The 19,427-nt window shown below is 38.6% G+C and overlaps 1 protein-coding gene across 1 annotated transcript in view; it reads left to right on the forward strand.

Moving 5' to 3' along the window:
- usp43b (ubiquitin specific peptidase 43b) overlaps nt 1-19,427 on the forward strand; it is a 115,598-nt gene that overhangs the window by 69,212 nt on the left and 26,959 nt on the right. Inside the window, exon 9 of the mRNA XM_055005200.1 lies at nt 15,383-15,486. Coding sequence (XP_054861175.1) covers nt 15,383-15,486 — 104 coding nt within the window. The remainder of the gene's footprint in view (nt 1-15,382; nt 15,487-19,427) is intronic.

A 19,427-nucleotide genomic window follows, 5' to 3' on the forward strand; every position in this document is an offset into this window, starting at 1 on the left:
ATGAAAACAAAGCTGTCTTATAGCACCGCGTGACGTCGAATTTGTCCGCGCCGCTCGCCATCTAGTTCCATGTAACCAGTTTTGACGTATTGATGAAACGCCATAGGTCGATGAAGTCGTAAACCGAGGACCTCCTGTACTGAAATGTTTCAAAGGCAACACAGTGAGTTTTCTGGAGTGTCAGAGCCCAGACCTCAAGAGAATTTGTGGCTGGACTTAGAAAATATCGTTCACCTGTCAGCCCCATGCAAATGGACAATTTTGCAAAGAACAATGGGGTAAAATTACAGTGTCTAGTTGTACAAGGCCAATTGAGACTTGTCTGCACCAGCACAATGCTGTTATCGTAGCCAAAGATGCATCTACTTAATACCAACTTGAAGTTGAATAATACTTATGCAATCACTTTTTTTCTGTTTAATTTTCTTATTATCACATAATAGTTTTAATGAATTGGTTTTACTCTGTAGAAATCTGTCTCACTTTGACATGAAAGAGTCTTCATTCTAAATTCTTGTCAAATAAGCCAAATTCGATTCAGTGTCGAAAAGCAAGAAAAGCGGAGCACTTCCAAGTGGGTGGATACTTTTTACAGGCACATTAAGATAACTTTTATTCCACAAAATATTATTTATCATAATTTCTTAGATTTTTTATTCAGAGCAGCTACAGTCACAAAAGCCCTGGAATAATGATGCACTGCAGCCTTGTGCAATAAATCAGTAGAAACAATAATTACAGAGAACAATAAAATATCCATGTTGGTTATAAATCATATACTTTTAATAATTGTGTGTGTGGGCGGGCTGATTTGAGCACCGGCCGGAGAGCGGACTCGGTTCCCCCATCGCCATGCCGGCTGGTGCACCTGTTCCAGAACAGCTTTATTGGCTGGAGAAAGAGCAGAGCATGCCCACACAGTGGCACCGTGTTGTACAGGTGGGAGGGCTTAAAGCACAAGCTGGTGTCCTCTCACTGCACCTGCTGGCAAACCCAAGCACAGTCAGGTGAACCGGTCTGAGGCAGGTCATAGCTCACTGAGGGGACACCTACGTCTCCTCTATCAAGGCCGTTTGTTTTTGTGCTAATAAACTGAGTAGTTGTGGATGAGCAGCTTCTCCTTTGTAACACCACTTCAGCTGGGGTGCAGCATGATCATTTTGGAGCAGAGAACATTACCTTTGTCCACCCAACTCCCAGTGATGATTATTATTGGCCTATCAGAGTCATTGTTGCTGTGCAGTCCCCTCAGCTCCCTCTCATCTTTAGCAGCAGTACTAAAAGTAAATATTGAGTTTTTCTAGGAAGTCAAAGTGAAAACTGTTTACTAGAGATGTCCGATATAGGCTTTTTTTTTTGCCAATATCCAATATGCTGATATTGTCCAACTCTCAATTTCCGATTCCAATATTAACCGATACCAATAGATGTGGGCTATTTAACTAATTTTAGACAACATCACATATCTTCTGTTGTGGAATTAACACATCATGCCTCATTTTAATGTGATGCCCCATTTGATGCATTATCAAATGCAACAAGGCTTTAAAATGTAAACATTGTCTGTGCAAAATAAGTAAACTACTTCAACTTATGGAAAAAATGCCATATTTCTGCCATTTTTTAAAAAATTGTCTCAAACAACAGTTCACACTCTCCCTCCCAGTGTCCCTCTATGAGTCCGTTAAATGCCGGCGAAATCCAGGCATTATTTTATCAGTTTTCATGATATGCAAAAAAAAAAAAAAAAAAAACAGTAACGATATTGACCGATATTAGACTTTTATGCCAATAACAGGCCATCCCTACTGTTTTTCCAGACTTCGGCTTGGAATGACAAAAATGAGCTTTTTCATAAATGCAGCAATTATTGTAAGCTGAGTACAATCAATGTGGATATTTTTCCTTAATGTGGCGGAGTTATGTGACAATCAGCGCATGTTTGTCCTTTTGTGAATCTGTGTGCAACATTATTCAAACATGGACTAACAGATTTACATGAAATTTTCAGGGAAGGTCAGAAATGACACAAGGACCACCTGATTAGATTTTAGCAGTGATGCAGCTTATAGTCTGGATCCATGGATTTGCTAAAGATTTGTATGTCATTGCGAGATAGCGGCACGGCGTCACTGTGACTATGACAAGTGAACACTACATCAGCTGCCTGCTGATGATCACATGATTGTGATCCTACTAAAAATCCACCACTGAGGACTTATTGGGACTTATCTGTTGGAAATAATACAAGGAACAACTGATTAAATTGTGGGGGTGTTTGAGTTCCATCAGTTCCCGCCCGTTACATATTTAGGTCACGCGATTCGCTATCCGTACATTTCTGCTCATCAATAACTAATAAACAAATGCTGCATTTCTGACAATGCCACATGGGGGAATGAAGATCCTTGGCAGAGTACTGCACTCTCCAAGTGCTTTTCTTGTTATTAATAAAACGGACACAAAAACTGTAATTTTATTTACAATAGTCAATTTATTAGGTGTAAAATGAACAGCTTTACTGATGAGAGAACAACAACGGATGTTAGTGATGAAGAAAATAATATTATTTAAATTATAAATAATAAAAAAGCTTGCTTTATGATACTAGAAAGCCCAAGTGAAGCCCAAAGTTGTGTGTCTACCTCACAAATCTTGCTTTTTGCTACAGGCTTAACTCATTAATGGAGTGGAATTTAATAATGTCCTTTACAGCACTTAAAGTATTAGCAGCTTTACGCATAAATCCACTGAAAATTTTCAAGTATGAGGCTACAGCACAAGTCTTTGCTTAGTCACAGGGGGCTGCTGGTTTGTTGATTTTCCACAAAAACCTCTCTAGAATGTTGTTGACACACATATAGTCTGGATTCATGCAATATACACTCGAAAGGGAAAATTATAATGTTTGCTTTTGCTTGTGTGAATTGTGACATTATGCAGCCTTTCGAGACATTTGATAATGTATTCTTGTGGGATTTTCAATATGAATAAAGTGTCTGTTTTAAATTTTCCACCCTGACCCAATATCTCCAACAATTAGTCTCCCCCTGCCTTTCTCAACACACACACTTATACATGCCCACACACACACACAGAGGGAGGAAAGAAAGCCCAAAGCCAGACACTTGTTTACCAAAATCTTTGGTTTTTGAAATGCAGGTGCTGGTGTGTTTTTCTTCACATATCTGGTTTGTTGCAGTGGGTCGCTGTCAGTCTGAGGTTGTGTAAAACGCCACGGGTGTCCTGTTAGATAACATCACGCTCGCTCCATTACTGATGCATAAATACAGCCCAGGATCAAATCAGCATTCAGAGCAGTCCTTATCAGAGAAAGAATAGTTCACAGTCTTTAATCTAATATTACTGTGATAATTAATTACTGTTAAATCAAGGCTCTGAAGCAGCTTATCAATGCAATTACAAAACTAAATCACAGGATGACAAAAGTCCACGTCTCATTTCATGTTGATGGTATAGTTTTATACTTGTGTAATATCGTTTTTAAAACTGTATTTTTCTATGCATAAAATATAGATGCAGGTAATAAAGTGTAGGGTTTCTGATGCTACAGTTCTGGATAAGTGTGTGATATTAGCAGCCAAGTAACTCAGTCATTCAAGCCTACTGAGGATTTACAGGTAAAGCTAATATATTTGTCTTAAATTTCTAAAGTACCCATGTACTTTGTGTTTACACATACAGTTCTATTTGAGGCTGTGGAGGTCCCCTGTTTGATCAATAGACTACAGTTTCGGATGCCAGTGTGACTTGGCGTCTCAAGAACTTTGCTATTACAGTAGTTACTATCAGAGATAAAGGCTGTTAAAGGGCTACACATGCATTCATTAACCTGGAGTTATGTCTTGTTACTACTGTCCACATTAGCCAATAAAGGTAGATGACATTACCTAAAGATGCCTCAACTGTAAGCTCAATTGTACTTTTACTTTTTGGTCAAATACGCTTTTAGTTTTTACATTGAATTGTTGTACTTTACTTAATAAATAATAGCAACATTTCAGCCATGTCCAGTTTAAGATTAAATGCAGAATTTTCTACAGAGAAGTTTTGTTTCTACATAAAACATGGGGTTACATCAACTGTTTAGTGATAGTGGATCTAAATCTATTGTAATTTCAACAATGCCAGCTTTTATCCAGTGTAAATGTGACATGTGACATGATAAATTACTGTTTCTTTTTCACAATAAAATAGTCAATCATTAGGGAATGTAGTTTTGTACTGATGAAAAAGAGCAAATGATGACGAGAGTACTTCAGAAGGTTCTGGACCTAACATGGAAACGAGGGCTGTAACTGTGTTTTTGTTGCCTCATGTAGCAGAAGTAGCCAAATGTGGCTTTGAACTTTTGCCCCATGCACCGTATACCTATACTATGTGGATGGACGCATTGTCCAGCAACACTACCTCAAAGTTTTCCTCTTCTTTTTTCCTTGAATTCTTTAAACATTGAAGTTCTTGTGGACAGTGATAGAAGGCGTTTTAGTATACAATTACAGCCCAAAACGGGAGTTACACCCCTTGTTTCCAGGTGAGGCTGAAAGCTTTTTGAAGCCGTCTTGCAGACAGACCTAACTGACAGCTAATTGTATCAGTCTTTATAGAACACTGTGCTAGAAAGCAAATAAGTGCATTTTTAAATGTGTCAAAGTGTTCTTTTAAGGGCTGTTGTATTTTTACTCCACCAAGGAATGCGGCGGATTTAAGTGACGATCAGTGTACATTTGTCCGTCTGTCTGTCTGTTAGCAACATTACTCAAAAATGGACTAATGGATTTGGATGAAATTTTCAGGGAAGGTCAGAAATGACACAAGGACCACCTGATTAGATTTTGGCAGTGATGCGGCTTATAGTCTGGATCCATGGATTTGTTAAACATTTCTGTATCATTACGAGATGGCGGCACGACGGCACTGTAACTATGACAACAAGTGAACATTACATCAGCTTCCTGCTGACGATCACATGATAACGATCCTACTACAAATCAACCGCTACAGACTTATCAGGACTTATTTGTTGGAAATCTACTGCGCTCCAAGTGCTTTTCTTGTTTTAATTTTGATCCCTTGAAAAACACAAAAAAGATACATTTTCCATCATTCGTTATATTATATGTTAATTAACTTTTAATATATATGGTCAAACAAATTCAGACTCTAAGTTAGAACTGTAGTTTCCACCGATTTCACCCTCTCAGCATACATTTTAATATCTTAGATATATGTACTATTTGCAGATATGTGCATTGCTGTGCATGTTAATGAGATTTGACTGGACCAGAATTGTTCTCCCAACAAGATGCATGGCGTGCTTGTTTCCCTTGCCCTGCCAGTATTCAGCACTGTAAAACATGGGATTTAATGATACAAATGCAAACAGCATACTGTAGCTCTCTTAGATACACTCCCTGCTGTGTCGCCATCCAATCAATAATTTACTTCCCCGAAGCCAAAGGGTCCATTTTCTAGTTGTTTGTGCCTGTGCTATACACATTCCTGTGCTTCTACATGATTGTGTGCAGTAGCACGCTGTTAATCATGTAGCCAAACAGATTTTCAATCAGCGTCTCTCTGCGTGGAGCAGCCGTACAGAGCGGAGGAAGGACGGCACAGGAAAAACCATCGACTCGCTCGCAGCACTTCACTTTGTGCTCGTTGAGAAGTGTCAGCAGAGAGGGAGGAAGAGAAGAGTCAGGTGCATCACTTTGAGCAACTCTGCTGGAGATCTGTTGTCTCATTTGTGCCCCATGCTGTCATCCATTTAATTAAAACCAGCCTAGTTCAGAATAATCGGTTTGCTGGAGCCTACCTCTGCCAAGAGGGGAGCAATGCTCCGCGCAGATGTTTGCTCTAAATCTTTCATCTCAACACGATCTGTAGTTTTCTTGCATCGATGAATTACAGTCACAAGTGGATTTTTCCGCTTCTGTCTAATTTTAGCTTCAGCTAAGATGGAGTTCAGAAAGAAAAGCGTGGCCCCTCTGACAGCCGTTTTTCCTGCTACTGACATCTCTTAACAGCTTCATTTTAATAGCGGCTTCCATTATGCTCACTAAAGTAGACCCACCAAGATGATTCCTCACAGGACACTCATGGCTGCATATGCATAATCTTACAACTAGAAAATCTGTCAAATGTATTCACTCCCTTTGAGAGATTTAACATTCTGTTGCTTTACAACATTAAATCATGGTCATTTTCATTTGAGCTTTTTTGACAAAAATGTACAAAAAAGGCTCAAAGTGAAATCATTTGTTTTACTTTTTCTATTTTTAATTCGTTAACTCGCTTTCTAGAAATCTGTTTTCACTTTGACATGAAAGAGTCTTTGTTATTTGTACATTTTTGTGTAAAAAGTAATGGTGGGATGTGGTTAAAAAATGTATTTAATTATTTACAAGTTTTGTAATTAATTGTGATAAATCACATTTTTCTCAAATAGCAATATTTGACACAATAAGCAAAGTTTTTCAATTCAAGTAAATTTTGGTTGACGACTGAATCGATGAATAGACATATATGTAAACTTAAACAACAAAAATGTTTGTTTCGTTTGTATTTATCTGCATTTTTCATCTGTCTACTACGTTCACAGATTACTGCAAACTCGATCGATTATAATATAATATCGATTATATTCAACATTTTCAGACTTCTTTTAAACTCAGGCACTTTCATTGTCTTGAAAAGTGGTCTATTATGGGATGGCGACATCGTTTGCAGGTACCAGGACTGTCGCAGCTAAACGTATGGTTCGTCGCCCCGGAGCTCATTTGCATAAAGTAGTTTCATTTATGCAAATAAGGTGCGGGGAGCGGAGGTCCAACGCATCACGAAACTTTCGTTAAACGCCTAAACTAGCCGTCGTTGAACTAAAAGAGGACAGATTCAGCAGAATATTTCTCAAATGCTTTCAGAAATACTTTTTGCTGAACAGTTTTCTTAATAAAAGAGAAAATTTGCGATCGAGCCGCCATGTTGGTCCGAGGTTTCTGCACTGATTCACTCTTTATCGCGGCTGGCAAACAGACTTTAGGTTCATTACCGCCACCTACTGGGCTGAGTGTGCATTAGTGTTACCGGTGGCCAGAAATGAGGGAACTGAGAAAGGTGCGATTAGATTTTTTCTTTAATTAATAAATCGTAATTAACACATTAAAGTCCAGCCCTAGTTGAAAGCTAAATTAAATTGACAGCGATTAAATGTTGGGAAGAGATTAAAAGGACTGAATGCTTTTTACAGGCACTGAGCTTCCATTAATACTCAGATGAGCTGTTGCACACATGCACAAGTTAGGATTCTTGTTGAACACACACTGAAGGATTATTAGATTTAGTCTTAGCAATGCGGAGTGTTTTAGTACAACAACAATCATATTAACTAACACATTGTACTGCACCGACAGACGTGAAAGCACTGCAGACACACACATAATGAAACACTAAATGAAACTCTTTGTATGGGTTATAATTGGCAATCTTTTGCTTTTTGAGCCATAAACACCGTCTCAAATATTCCTCACTTTCCACAGAGCACAAAAATTGATTAACCTTGTTCGAAAGCGAGACCAAGGACTTTTCTCTCCATGGAGCCCTCTTGCTCCCTCACTCCTGACAGAGCCTGACTAGATCTCAGATGCTCATTTGTTCATTTCTCCTCTCAGTCACACTTACTGTCTTTCAAAAACACCCAGTAATGTGTTTACGCCCGCCTGCGTTTGGTGTCACTCTCACATATTCATCTTCATCTGCCTCTGCTGGTAGGAAAATAAACATGTACACACAGAGGGAGGCGTACATACACACAAGACATTTCTACTGTACTGAGGAATTTCATCTGACCCTTAACAAGTCCCAGTCTGGTAGCTTCCTGCTGCAACGCCTGTCAAACTTCAGCTCTCACACAGTTGTACTTTACAGAGAAAATGCATCAGAATTCCAATAGATTCAGAGGGACCTTTCATTTTTAGACAGAAGCTGACAAAAGCAGTCGTCTAATTTGCAGCATCTGTTTAGTCCGTTTTGTTCAGCAGGTTTTACCAGCTGTAGTGATCTAGCTGGATAATTAGGTGAGTGAAAACTTTGTGTTTGTTGAAATGCCGCCTCCAGCAGAGTCCATTGACACTTAAAGTCAGACGGACGCAATTTGCATCCAAATTCACTTCTTCGTGGTTGAATTGCTCTCAAAGTGTTTAGTACTGCGTGGTGTGAAACCATACAGCTCGACCTTTGCAACAATGCCAGTGATTAAACGTAATCTTGGATTTACATCAGATTTAATCATAATTACAACCTCTGTGATCAGCTCCATGTTTTACTCTTGTTGGGATTACTCATGAGCTCAACATTGCATAGATATGTTTTTGTTAATCAGAACCAGGAATACTTTATTGATCCCTGAGGGGAAGTTGCTAATGTTACAGTTACTCCAGTACAAAAAAAATCACTTAGTAATAAAAAAATGACCGGATATCACTAAAATGTCAACTAAATAACTGTCCAAATTTAATAATAACCACCTTCTAATTAGCTAAACAATAATAAAATGAGCTTATTTAAGAATTGTGTTGATTGTGTTCTTTTTATTAAGTTGTGATAATCATGACAGAGGTTTCTTTTTTGGCAATATATCACATTTTATATGGAAAATAACAAACTACATCTGTGTCCGAGAAATCACTTTCAACTAAGTTCCCCATTACAAAAACACCTCTCAAGGAAGTGTGTTAATTCCAGATCACATGACCTGCTCCACATGATGTCATTTCCTCCTGAAGAAAAGACTGGCAAGACTCCAAGGCTTTCTGAGTTATTTAATATAAAGTAGTGTGTGAGTCAAGTGTGGATTTATGGCATGTCAACAGGTTTACTACAATATCTTTATGAATAACTTTCAATTTCAATTTTACTCAATTGTATATATGATATTTAGAAGAATCTTTATGTAAAAATACCATGTGGTGTTTGTTTATAGGCAGCTATGTTGATTTTAGGCCTGAAAACACCAAAATGTCAACTATGATACAAAAAGTCCCACAATTATATATTGATCCAGAAGTAGAAAAATATGTCCAAAAAATATAAACATGAGTAGAAAAAGTATAGAAATATGATGTAAAATGTGCATTGTAGTAATAAAAAATAAAAATGTAATTCTGAAGTGTAATAAACAGTAAAGGAGTTATAATTATAGTATTGTACAAAGAAGTGGTTAGTGCACATTACTGTGTGTTAACTCAAGAAGCAAAGCAAAAATAGCATATTTATGCAATGTATATTTATATTACATACCAAAAAATAGCAGAGCTGGACCTTTGTTTTCATGCTTGTTACACAACTGTATGTACCAAAGTAATAACGTCATGAATAAACCTTCAAATCCCTGTTATTTCACAGTGTAGGTCGACCACATATTAAAATAAACAAAAGAAATACCCTTTACAATGATATTAGTAGTTTCTTTGTGCACCAAATCCAGACTCTGGATCCCAAAACCCGAGGGACCTGAGGCAATGTGGCCATTTGAGGTGCCTTGTTTGGGAAGCAAACATTTGCCACCTCTGTCCTACAGTAATGGTTTTGATATTTCTAGATTCTAAAAAATCTCCTCTACACATACAGAGTTAGTCCTTATAATGGCCTAGATGAGAGCTTTAAAATGAAGGTAATAAAAATATCCTGAAAGTAGCCTCGTGTTCATAAAGTTGATATTAGACACAACTGAAAACATGCCAGTTGAAGCAATGGGATACAAACATACATGTGCCATTAGGACAAAAGTATGTTAGCTTTCATTTCAGTGTGGACATCTGATGTAAATTCTGTAGCAATATGATCTAGAGTGGAGGAAAATATTTTATGATTCTTTATTTTATTTTATTCACTGCAGGACTGAACATACTCAACTAAACATCTGAAAGTATTATCATAGCAAATGATGGAAGATCTGGATAGACAACAAAACAAGACACAACATGTATGTCTAGTCCTCATAATGACCAAGATACAAGTTTTAAAGTAAAGGGAGTGAAAATACCATGAAAATAACCTGAGGCTCACAGGGTTACAACAAGAATTCAATAAAGCTTCTTAAAGGTGCTGTTTACGCTGCAGACATGAATGCAACAGTTGAACGGCATCCTTCAGTTGCTGCATACAGAAGATGGACAAAGTTGTGATAATGCAGTGTGGAGCCTCTTATGTAGTCTCTTCACATGTGCAGTTTCTTACATTAACATCCCGTACACCTCTACTCTACTCTACTACACGGGGAGAAATTCTAAGCCTGACAGCTTTATGTCAGTTCAACCTGAAACATCGAACGCGCAGGCCGGTGATGCTGTTGAAGCAGTCGATAGACCTTTGAAGTCTGCACACGTGCATGTATCATTTTGTAAAGGAACTTTCCGCTGCTTCTTGAAACAAGAACCTGGACTCCTTGGGTGGTCTCCACATGTACACACAAGCCTTACACTGGAACTCACAGTGAGCCTAAGCAAGTCTGTAATGAAAAGAAAACTCATTTTGAGTTTACACGTCGTCTCGCATTCCATTTTTTTTTACATACAGGAGACTGATAATGAACTTGCAGAAAAGTTCTCTGGAAAAGAAACACACAGAACCTCAGCAGCACAGGGAATTTTGATGCCTGCAGTGTCCACAAAAACATGATGCTAAGACACAGGAGAGAAGATAAAATATAGTCAGAGTTATAAACTGTTCTGTTTATGCACTCAAAATGAGGGCATGAGAGCAAACGCTTCCTTGGACATGAAGCAGTTCCAGCCTTTCGTGCTAAGTGCTGCATTTCAAGCAGCTGACTTGCGCTGACATTTTAAATGCATATTGCATATATGAGGCAGTATTTCACAAGCATTGTCTAAATTTCCCTGGGGCTTTCCAGTGGCTTCTTGCGATCAGCATATCAATATTTTCCAGGAATGTGCTGTCTGCTCCGCTGCGCTCCTCGTCATCAAAAAGATCCTGCTGGCCTGAACTTTCCTCGCAGGAGTCGGAGTGGGTGTTTGTGTTTGAGCTCAGCCGGCAGCTACACACCACATTTCTCTAGAACAAGAGGAAATTAATTTCATTTTTGCAAAGCACCCCTTCATTCCTAAAGCACCTCCAGTCGAAGCAGGTCTCAGAGTAATATACTCAGAGGAGCAGAAACATCTAGTACCTTATTTGTTCTTTCACTTTTCCTCGCAACTCAAATCCACTTAGCGGAATATGAGAGAGATTATTGCTATTGTCTGATAATGTTGGCGTTTGTGTATATTTTTACAGTCAAATCCTACTTTTAAACACCTAAATACTGTGCTCTTTGTTGAAATGCTAAATATTGATTCAAGCTGAGCTCAAAATGTCAGGTGCAGGTTTCGGCCTATATTTCATGATGGCCTACTTTGTTCTTCTTTGTCTTCTTATACTTTTCCAGCCCACACAGTAAACATGTCTGCTTAAATACGACCTTGAGTGTGTAAACAGCTCTTTGTCCGAGAGCTGATTCAGTATGACTCCAATCAGAAAGTAATGATAAGAATGAACACAACATGTAAACATTCACAATGCAGGGTGGAAAAAGTATGTGAACCTTTGGGTTTGATAACCGATTGACCCTCTTTTGGCAGAAATAACCTCAACCAAACGTTTGCTGTAGTTGCAGATCAGACCTGCACAACGTTCAGGAGGAATTTTGGACCATTCCTCTTTACAAAACTCTTTCACCTCAGCAAAATTCTTTGAGGTGTCTGGTGGGAAACACTCTCTTGAGGTCATGCCACAACATTTCACTCTGGTGGAGGTCAGGACTCTTGACTGGGCCACTCCAGAAAGTGTATTTTCTTCTGTTTAAGCCATTCTTTTGTTGATTTACTTCTGTTGTGTCACCCATCCTCTGTTGAGCTTCAGTTGGCGGACAGATGGCCTTCAATTTTCTTGCAAAATGTCTTGATAAACTTGGGAATTCATTTTTACGTCAATGACAACAACTCATCCAGACCCTGAGGCAGCAAATCAGCCCCAAACCATGGTGTCCCCTGCACCATATTTCACAGTTGGGATGAGGTTTTGATGTTGGTGAGCTGGGCCTTTTTTCTCCACACATAGTGTCGTGTGTTCCTTCCAAACAATTCAATTTTGGTTTCATCTGTCCACAGAATATTTTGCCAGTAGTGCTGTGGAACTTCAGATGTGCAGCAATGGTTTTTTTTTTTTTGGACAGCAAGGGCCTCCCACCATGATGTTCTCCCATGAACTCCATTCTTGTTTAATGTTTTACTTATTGTAGATTTGACAAAAATGTTAGAATGTGCCACAGATTTCTGTAAGTCTTTAGCTGACACTCTAGGATTCTTCTTCACCTCACTGAGCATTCTACGCTGTGCTCTTGTCGTCATCTTTACACGGTGACCACACCTAAAGAGAGTAGCAGCACTGCTGAACTTTCTCCATTTGTAGACAATCTGTCTTACCATGGACACATGAACATCAAGGCTTTTAGAGATACTTTTGTAACCCTTTCCAGCTTCATGCAAGTCAACAATTTTTGATCGTAGGTCTTCTGAGAGCTCTTTTGTGCCAGACATGGTTCACATCAGGCAATGCTTCTTGAGGACAGTAAACTCAAAACTGGTGTGTGTTTTTTATGGGGCAGGGCAGCTTTACCCAACACCTCCAATATCATCACATAGATTGGACTCCAGGTTGGCTGACTCCAGGCTCCATTTAGCTCTTGGAGAAGTCATTAGCCTAGCGGTTCATATACTTTTTTCATCCCGGAACTGTAAATGTTTACATGTTGTGTTCAATAACAGCATAAAAGCATATAAGTTTTTGTGCGGTATTAGTTTAAGCAGACTGTTTTGTCCATTGTGACTTAGATGAAGATCAAAACTCATTTTATGACCAATTTATGCAGAAATCCAAATAATCACAAAGAGTTCACATACTTTTTCTTGCAACTGTAGCTGCCACAACAATATTAACACAGGAAATTTTAGGGTTTTTTTAAAAAATGTTGACTGTAAACACTCATTTATACCATTATGCATCAGTGATTGTGTATTTACCAAGGCACCAGCCTTTCACAGAAATTTTAAATCTTCTGGAAATATTGTGGAAGCAGAGGAGAAAGATGAATTGATAGACCAGATGCAGTCCCTGGTCGAAGCCTGATATTACAGGGGACAATAAATGTGAGAAACACCTTCCTCAGTTCATCTGATGTTGTAGTGGTTGATGTTAGAAGTAATTACTTTCCACTGAAAGCCAATCACTCACCTTGTTTTATCTTTTGATGATAAGATGAGACCTGAAATCCTATAAGACCACAGACTGTATATAAAAGATGGACGTAGCCTTCAGGTCTGAAAAGTGAAGCCAACATGGAAGTGAATTAAACCTTCATTCTTTCTAACAGCCAGCAGGGATGGACTCCTCTCACTGCAAAAAGAATTCAAATTGTATAGAAGTTTTGAGAAAATTACCATATTTCTTTCTTGATCTGTTATCTTAGTAAACATTTTCCTCATGATTTAACGGTTGCAATTGCTAGTTTCGAGAGTTTTTGAAGACAGCATGATGCACATTTGTAAGTTATGGCCCTACTGAGAGGAAAACAGGCAGTACAACAGGATATGCTTTAAGGTAGGGCTAGTTTAGGATTCACAAGTTGTGGAGGGTGTGGTAGGGTCTGAGTTCTGGCTAATTCTTCTAAGCTTTTGTCAGCACACCAATGGATGTGCGTCCAACTTTATTGTCTACTAATGCTAGATGAAAAACGAGAGGAGCACCGGGATGTTACAGTTCTTCCTGAGAGATGCCCTGTGAGATTCCACATTTTGGCCATCAACTTCTTAGCCTTTGGAAAAAAAAGATGTGACTAGCAAGGGGTGGATCTGACTCAACTCAAGGACACAGTAGATGCTCATATGGCAAGAATTTGGGAGTCACAAGGTAGCCTAACCCTAAAGAATACCCTGCTTTATCATCAATTTTGCTCTAAATAGGGCCATAATTTACTAAATGAGCATCATGATGTATTGATAGAGACCTGAAACTAGCAACTAAGCCCATGAACCCACAAGGAAAATGTTTACTGAGGTAGTAAACCAGGTGAGAGGTAAGGTCATTTTCTCATAGACGTCTGTATTGTCCATAGACTGTATACTAAAAATGGGCGTAGCTACCGTCACATCACCCATTGGTTTCTGCACTGAGAAAATTAAGCCAGGATTTTGCTACTTCCTGGTTGCCATCTTGGGTTTTTGGAGCCAGAGACAAAAAAAAAAGATTCTCAGAGGGCGGAGCTGGAAAGCAGTGATTGGTCAGACTGACTGAGAGCCGAGGACTCTCTGTCCCGCCCACATTTACCGACTTTTGCTGTTTACCGACGCTGCAGCAAAGAACGTTTGCCTCCAAAAGTGAAGATAAAAATGAAACGAGGAGAACAGGGTTTACGGTGAATTGTTTAGGTTGCCTGACCTGTCAATCATTCCAGATCAGACTGTCAATCAAGTAACCCCACCCCCTGACTTCGCAAAACTTTAACGCTTTATATAAAATTCAATATTGTTTTATTTTCAGATCGGCCACCTGATCTCTTGTTTTGACCGTGAAAACTAACGAGCAAAAAATTCTGAGCTGTAGAAAAGCAGTCTATCAAGTTTTAGTTTTTCCTGTGTGGAATTGGTGTCTATGGAGCCAGAGCTTTTTGGAGCCAGTCCTGTGGCAGATGGAGTGATACTGCAAGTTTTCAACACTTTCGGGTAGGCTTCATTTTTGGAGCCAGGCTCTACGTCCATCTTTATTATACAGTCTATGGTATTATCCAACTTTTTTTCTAACCAGAATTGCTGCCCCCTGCTGGCTGGTACACAGATTGCAAGGTGAAGGTACTTCCTCATTCGCTGCACTTTTCAGATTCAGAGGCTATGTCCATCTTTTATATCCAGTCTCTGAAAAACAAACTCAAATGTTATCAGGATGGTGCTAGAAAGAAGGGCACATCTTCTGGGGACCATGACAGTTGACCCTATGACAATCGAGCCATTAGTTTTTGAGATACTTTAGTGTGGGGGATGGTGGAAGGACTAATCAATCAATCAGCACAGTCATCCAGAGCCATGGCAACTGCATGGAATACACAATACAATATGATGTAGTAGTTTATGTGAGTATGTCTGAAGGGTATCAGCATCTCCAGGATAATCTAGTGTTGAGTCTGAAATGCAAGGTCATTCTTGTTTAGCCAATAATGCAGCCGCAGGTGAAGTAGTGCTGTCGTTTACAGCCTGTTGTTTATGAAAACCATAAAAATACATACATGCCGTGCTTTTTTCTACCTCTCTTTCAGAATACCAGAGTGTTGTTCAACATCCGTGTGGTGGGAGGATCTGCATTTTACAGCTACCTGTCCCCTCAGGACGGACGTCCACTCTACCACCCTGCTGTCGACAGGTGAGAGGGTCGGAAATACATTGAGTTAACCCTCCTGTTGTCCTCATTTACGGGCACCAAAAAATATCGTTTGCATGTCTGAAAAAATCCAAAAATTCAGCAAAAATATTCCCCAAATTTCTGAAAATTTTCAAAACCTTTTGGAAGAAAATTCCAATAATTACTTTAGAGTTTCCCTTAAAAGTTTTATTTTAAAAAATCCCCCAAATTTGGCAAGAAAATTCTTGTAAATATTTTCAAAAAATGAGTAGAAATCTTTCAAAAAATCCTAAAAATAACTAAAGTGATTACATATATCTCAGTAAAACTTCTAATATTTTTTAAAGAACATTCACATAAAAATCAACCAAAATCCAGCGAAATTCGCTGAATTTTGGTTGATTTTTATGTGAATGTTCATAAGAAACATTTTTAACGTTTCTTTTTTTCCACCAAAAAATGTTCAAAAATTTCCCGAAAATGTGGACATCAGAAGTTTCACTGTAAATTTTTTTTTTCTCCACATTTTCAGACTTCAAAAAGGGTCAATTTTGACCCGCAGGACAACGTGAGGGTTAACTTTGGTGGAGGGCTGACATCACACTTGTGCTGCTGTTATGTTCTCCAAATAGAAAAACAAGACCTGCTGTTATATACCAGCTGATTTCTCCCTCCACTGCCACAGCTTATCACATATATAATTATCATTAAGTTATTAATTATGAAGTGTTGATTAAGCTTCCTGCTGAATCCTACGTCTCTCTCTGCAGCTTTGCAGAGCCTCTCACAACAAACTAAAGTGAATAATGATTCAAGCTGTTTAACATCCTATGTTTCTTGGCTGGATGATTTTGGACACTTTTCTACACAGTTGCTTCAGAAAGTATTTAGACCCCTTCATGTTTGCATGCTTGATATTTTTGAATTATTAAAATTGGCATTTCCCCATTAGTCTGCTATTAATATCCTAACAACACAGAGAACACTGCCCTTTTTTTTAAAGAATGTTATGCAAATTTATTAAAAATCTAAAATAAGGGACCCTTTGTTGTGATTAATTGTGATCAAGTGCATCTTGTTCACTTTAATAATCCATAATGTGTCCACTGGAACTATATTGGAGTCCACCTGAGGCAAACTGAAGGACTCTATAGAGTTTAAAAGGATGCACACCTGTGAAGACAAGACCCCACAATTCACTCTGATTGTCAGGCCACAAAAACAAATCATGAAGTCCAAGGAACTGTTTGTAGACCTCCACAATAAAACTCAGGTGCAAAGATTAGGGCAAAGGTTTAAAACCATTCCTAAAGCTCTGAGTGTCCCCTCAAGCACACTGACCTCAATAATTGTGAAACAGAAGTGGTTTTAAAATCACCAGAAATTTTTATTGAGTTAGCCATTCAGCCAAACAGAGTAACCAGAGAGTAGGTCGTCAAACAAGCGTTTAGAGTTTAGCAAGTAGATGTAAATTACTCTCAGTAAAAGGCATCGCAGCCTGTTTGTTTGTCAAACAGCATTTCAGTGAGTCTAAGGAAAATGATTCTCTGATTGGGAAAGTCAAAAAGTGAACTATCTTTGACAAAAACCAGATATTACTTATCATCTGCTACCACGACCCCTACAATGAAGCATGGTGGTGGCAGCATCATGCTATAGGGTGCTTCTTGGCAGCAGGGGCAGGAAGATGCTGGAGTGGCTGTTTTCTTATATACTGGAAGAGACATCATGCGTAAATTAATCAATTAACACCATGGCTTTCTACCTTGACACTGTAGTGTACTGATAACAGTCTAAAAACACTGATTTACACTTCCAGAGGTTCATACATAACAAATCTAGGGAACTAACCCTGTTGGGGCTTTCTGTATCACTATTCTTCTTCAGAATTGGTTTCTTGCTCACACATGTATAGCTGAATTACTCCAACGTTACAGCTTTCCACTGTGTAGTGTAGAGTAGCTCTACAGTGTTTGAGCAGAGTCATGGGTGAGCTGGTGTGCTCGAGCTGCAGAGAGTTGGGAGGGCTGAGTGGAGACAGAGATGAGGACCAAATTGGTCCACATTTTGTAGCGTTACACCCAAGCCATTTTAGGATAGGAGGGGATTATTTTTTGATGAAAATATGTAACTTTGACACCAAAAAAAAAAAAGTTTTTAGTGATTAAATCACTGATGGAAAAGCCCAGCAGAACATCTGTGGAGAGATGGCAGTTCACAGATGCTTCCCATCCAATTATAAGAAGCCTGACAAAATCTGCCAGCAAGAATGGGACAAACCACTTAAATCTGTTGCAAAAGCCTGTAGAGACTAACCTAAGAAACTCAACGCAGTAGCAGATGCCACGGAGGCAGCTACAAAGTACTGAATTAAGAGTCTGAATATTTGTGTATAAATGAGACTTCAGTATTCAGTTTTCAATATAAACATACATACATACATATCACAGGGGTGAAAATACAATCAGGAGAGTCTCTGCTTATGATTCCAATGTTCTGTTTCTCCACGTTTCCTGTCACTATCTAATAAGGACAAATAATGACTGTGAGAATATACATTTGCAAGCACAAATTGAAGTTCTCTGAAGTGACTGTAAATACAGATTCATGACTGTTCCATGTTTTACGAGCTCATCAGAACTTTCCTGCAGGTCTTGTTTTAGTCGACTGGCTGTCTGCTCATTACATTCTTCTGTTATTAGACTAATGGGTTGTCAGATTACTCTAAATGTGTTTTTAAGTTGTGGCTTGACCAGTAATGTTCAAAACTTTCAGCACCAAAATGACCTAATGTTCCCACAAGCTCATTCAAATTTGATCTAATGTAATCAGTTTTAATGCAATTTATATCTTCCATAATCTAATTTAACCGAGTGTTTCTTGGGCTACAGCTACAGGCAGGTAATGAAGATGTTTTGACATAAAACCTTGTGCGTTTCTGTTAAAGTCCAACATTGTTTGGTGATTGATGTTTTTTCAGATGTTCTAAAGTCAAAGGTTTTTATTTTTTGTGTGTTCTTTTTATATCTTGAAACTGTAAAGGTTAGACTAGATTGTACAGCCACGACTGACGTGTGCAGGCACTTTATCTTTCTTTGGAAATGCATGCCTGATGGCTTTCAGTTGCAGAAGCGAATTGCTGTTTCAAAGGGGCATTTTGGCAAGGTCTTGAAAAGACTTCCATTTGTGTAGCTGCTAAGAACAGTTCATTCATTTGCTGAATGGTGCTGATGGGGGCAAATGCTTTTGAAATCTTTTGATATGCAAATGTTGCAGCACACTGTATCCTAGAAACTCATGTAATGATAGTGTTTGAACTCTAATGATTCAGAAATATGCTCTGTCCCCAAGTCAACCCACATCAAACAGTGCAAGAATGCACTAGTGCTAGAGTTTCGGTCTACTTTGTTCATGTTTATTGGCCTCAGTAAACTGTCTCTGTTAGTGTGTAATGTCACATACATGAGTGTTTGTCTTTTACCAAAAGGATTAATGACCCCATCCCTAAAATGTACTCTAAAACTGTCTTGTCAGCAGCTTTTTAGTCATGTCAGCTTCGATTTATTGATGATGGTGTTGGTTTTTTTTGGATAATCAGTACTGAAAATTCTCACCCATTATTAAATGGATTACCATGGCATCTTTGTAGATAAACCCTGCAATCATTGGTGATCCCGTGACTTTTACTTTCCTGCCACCGTGAGCTAGAAATTCTTCTACAATAATGGATTCATTAGCAAATGTTAGTCTGCTAACGTGCTACACTGAAAGGGTTTCTGTACCTAAGTAAAGCCACTCGACCACTGAAATGTCCATAAAAATACAACTGTACTGCAGTGAAGACAGAGAGATCAGATTATTGAGACTCACCTATAAGAAATGTAGTCCAGGTTATAACTAAATGTTAACAGGGGTTGAAGTTCAGTTTGTTGCTTACAGCTGTTAGTGAAAGTCGTTCCTCT

Source organism: Amphiprion ocellaris, chromosome 19 (assembly GCF_022539595.1).
Source record: "Amphiprion ocellaris isolate individual 3 ecotype Okinawa chromosome 19, ASM2253959v1, whole genome shotgun sequence".
Taxonomy (NCBI): domain Eukaryota; kingdom Metazoa; phylum Chordata; class Actinopteri; family Pomacentridae; genus Amphiprion; species Amphiprion ocellaris.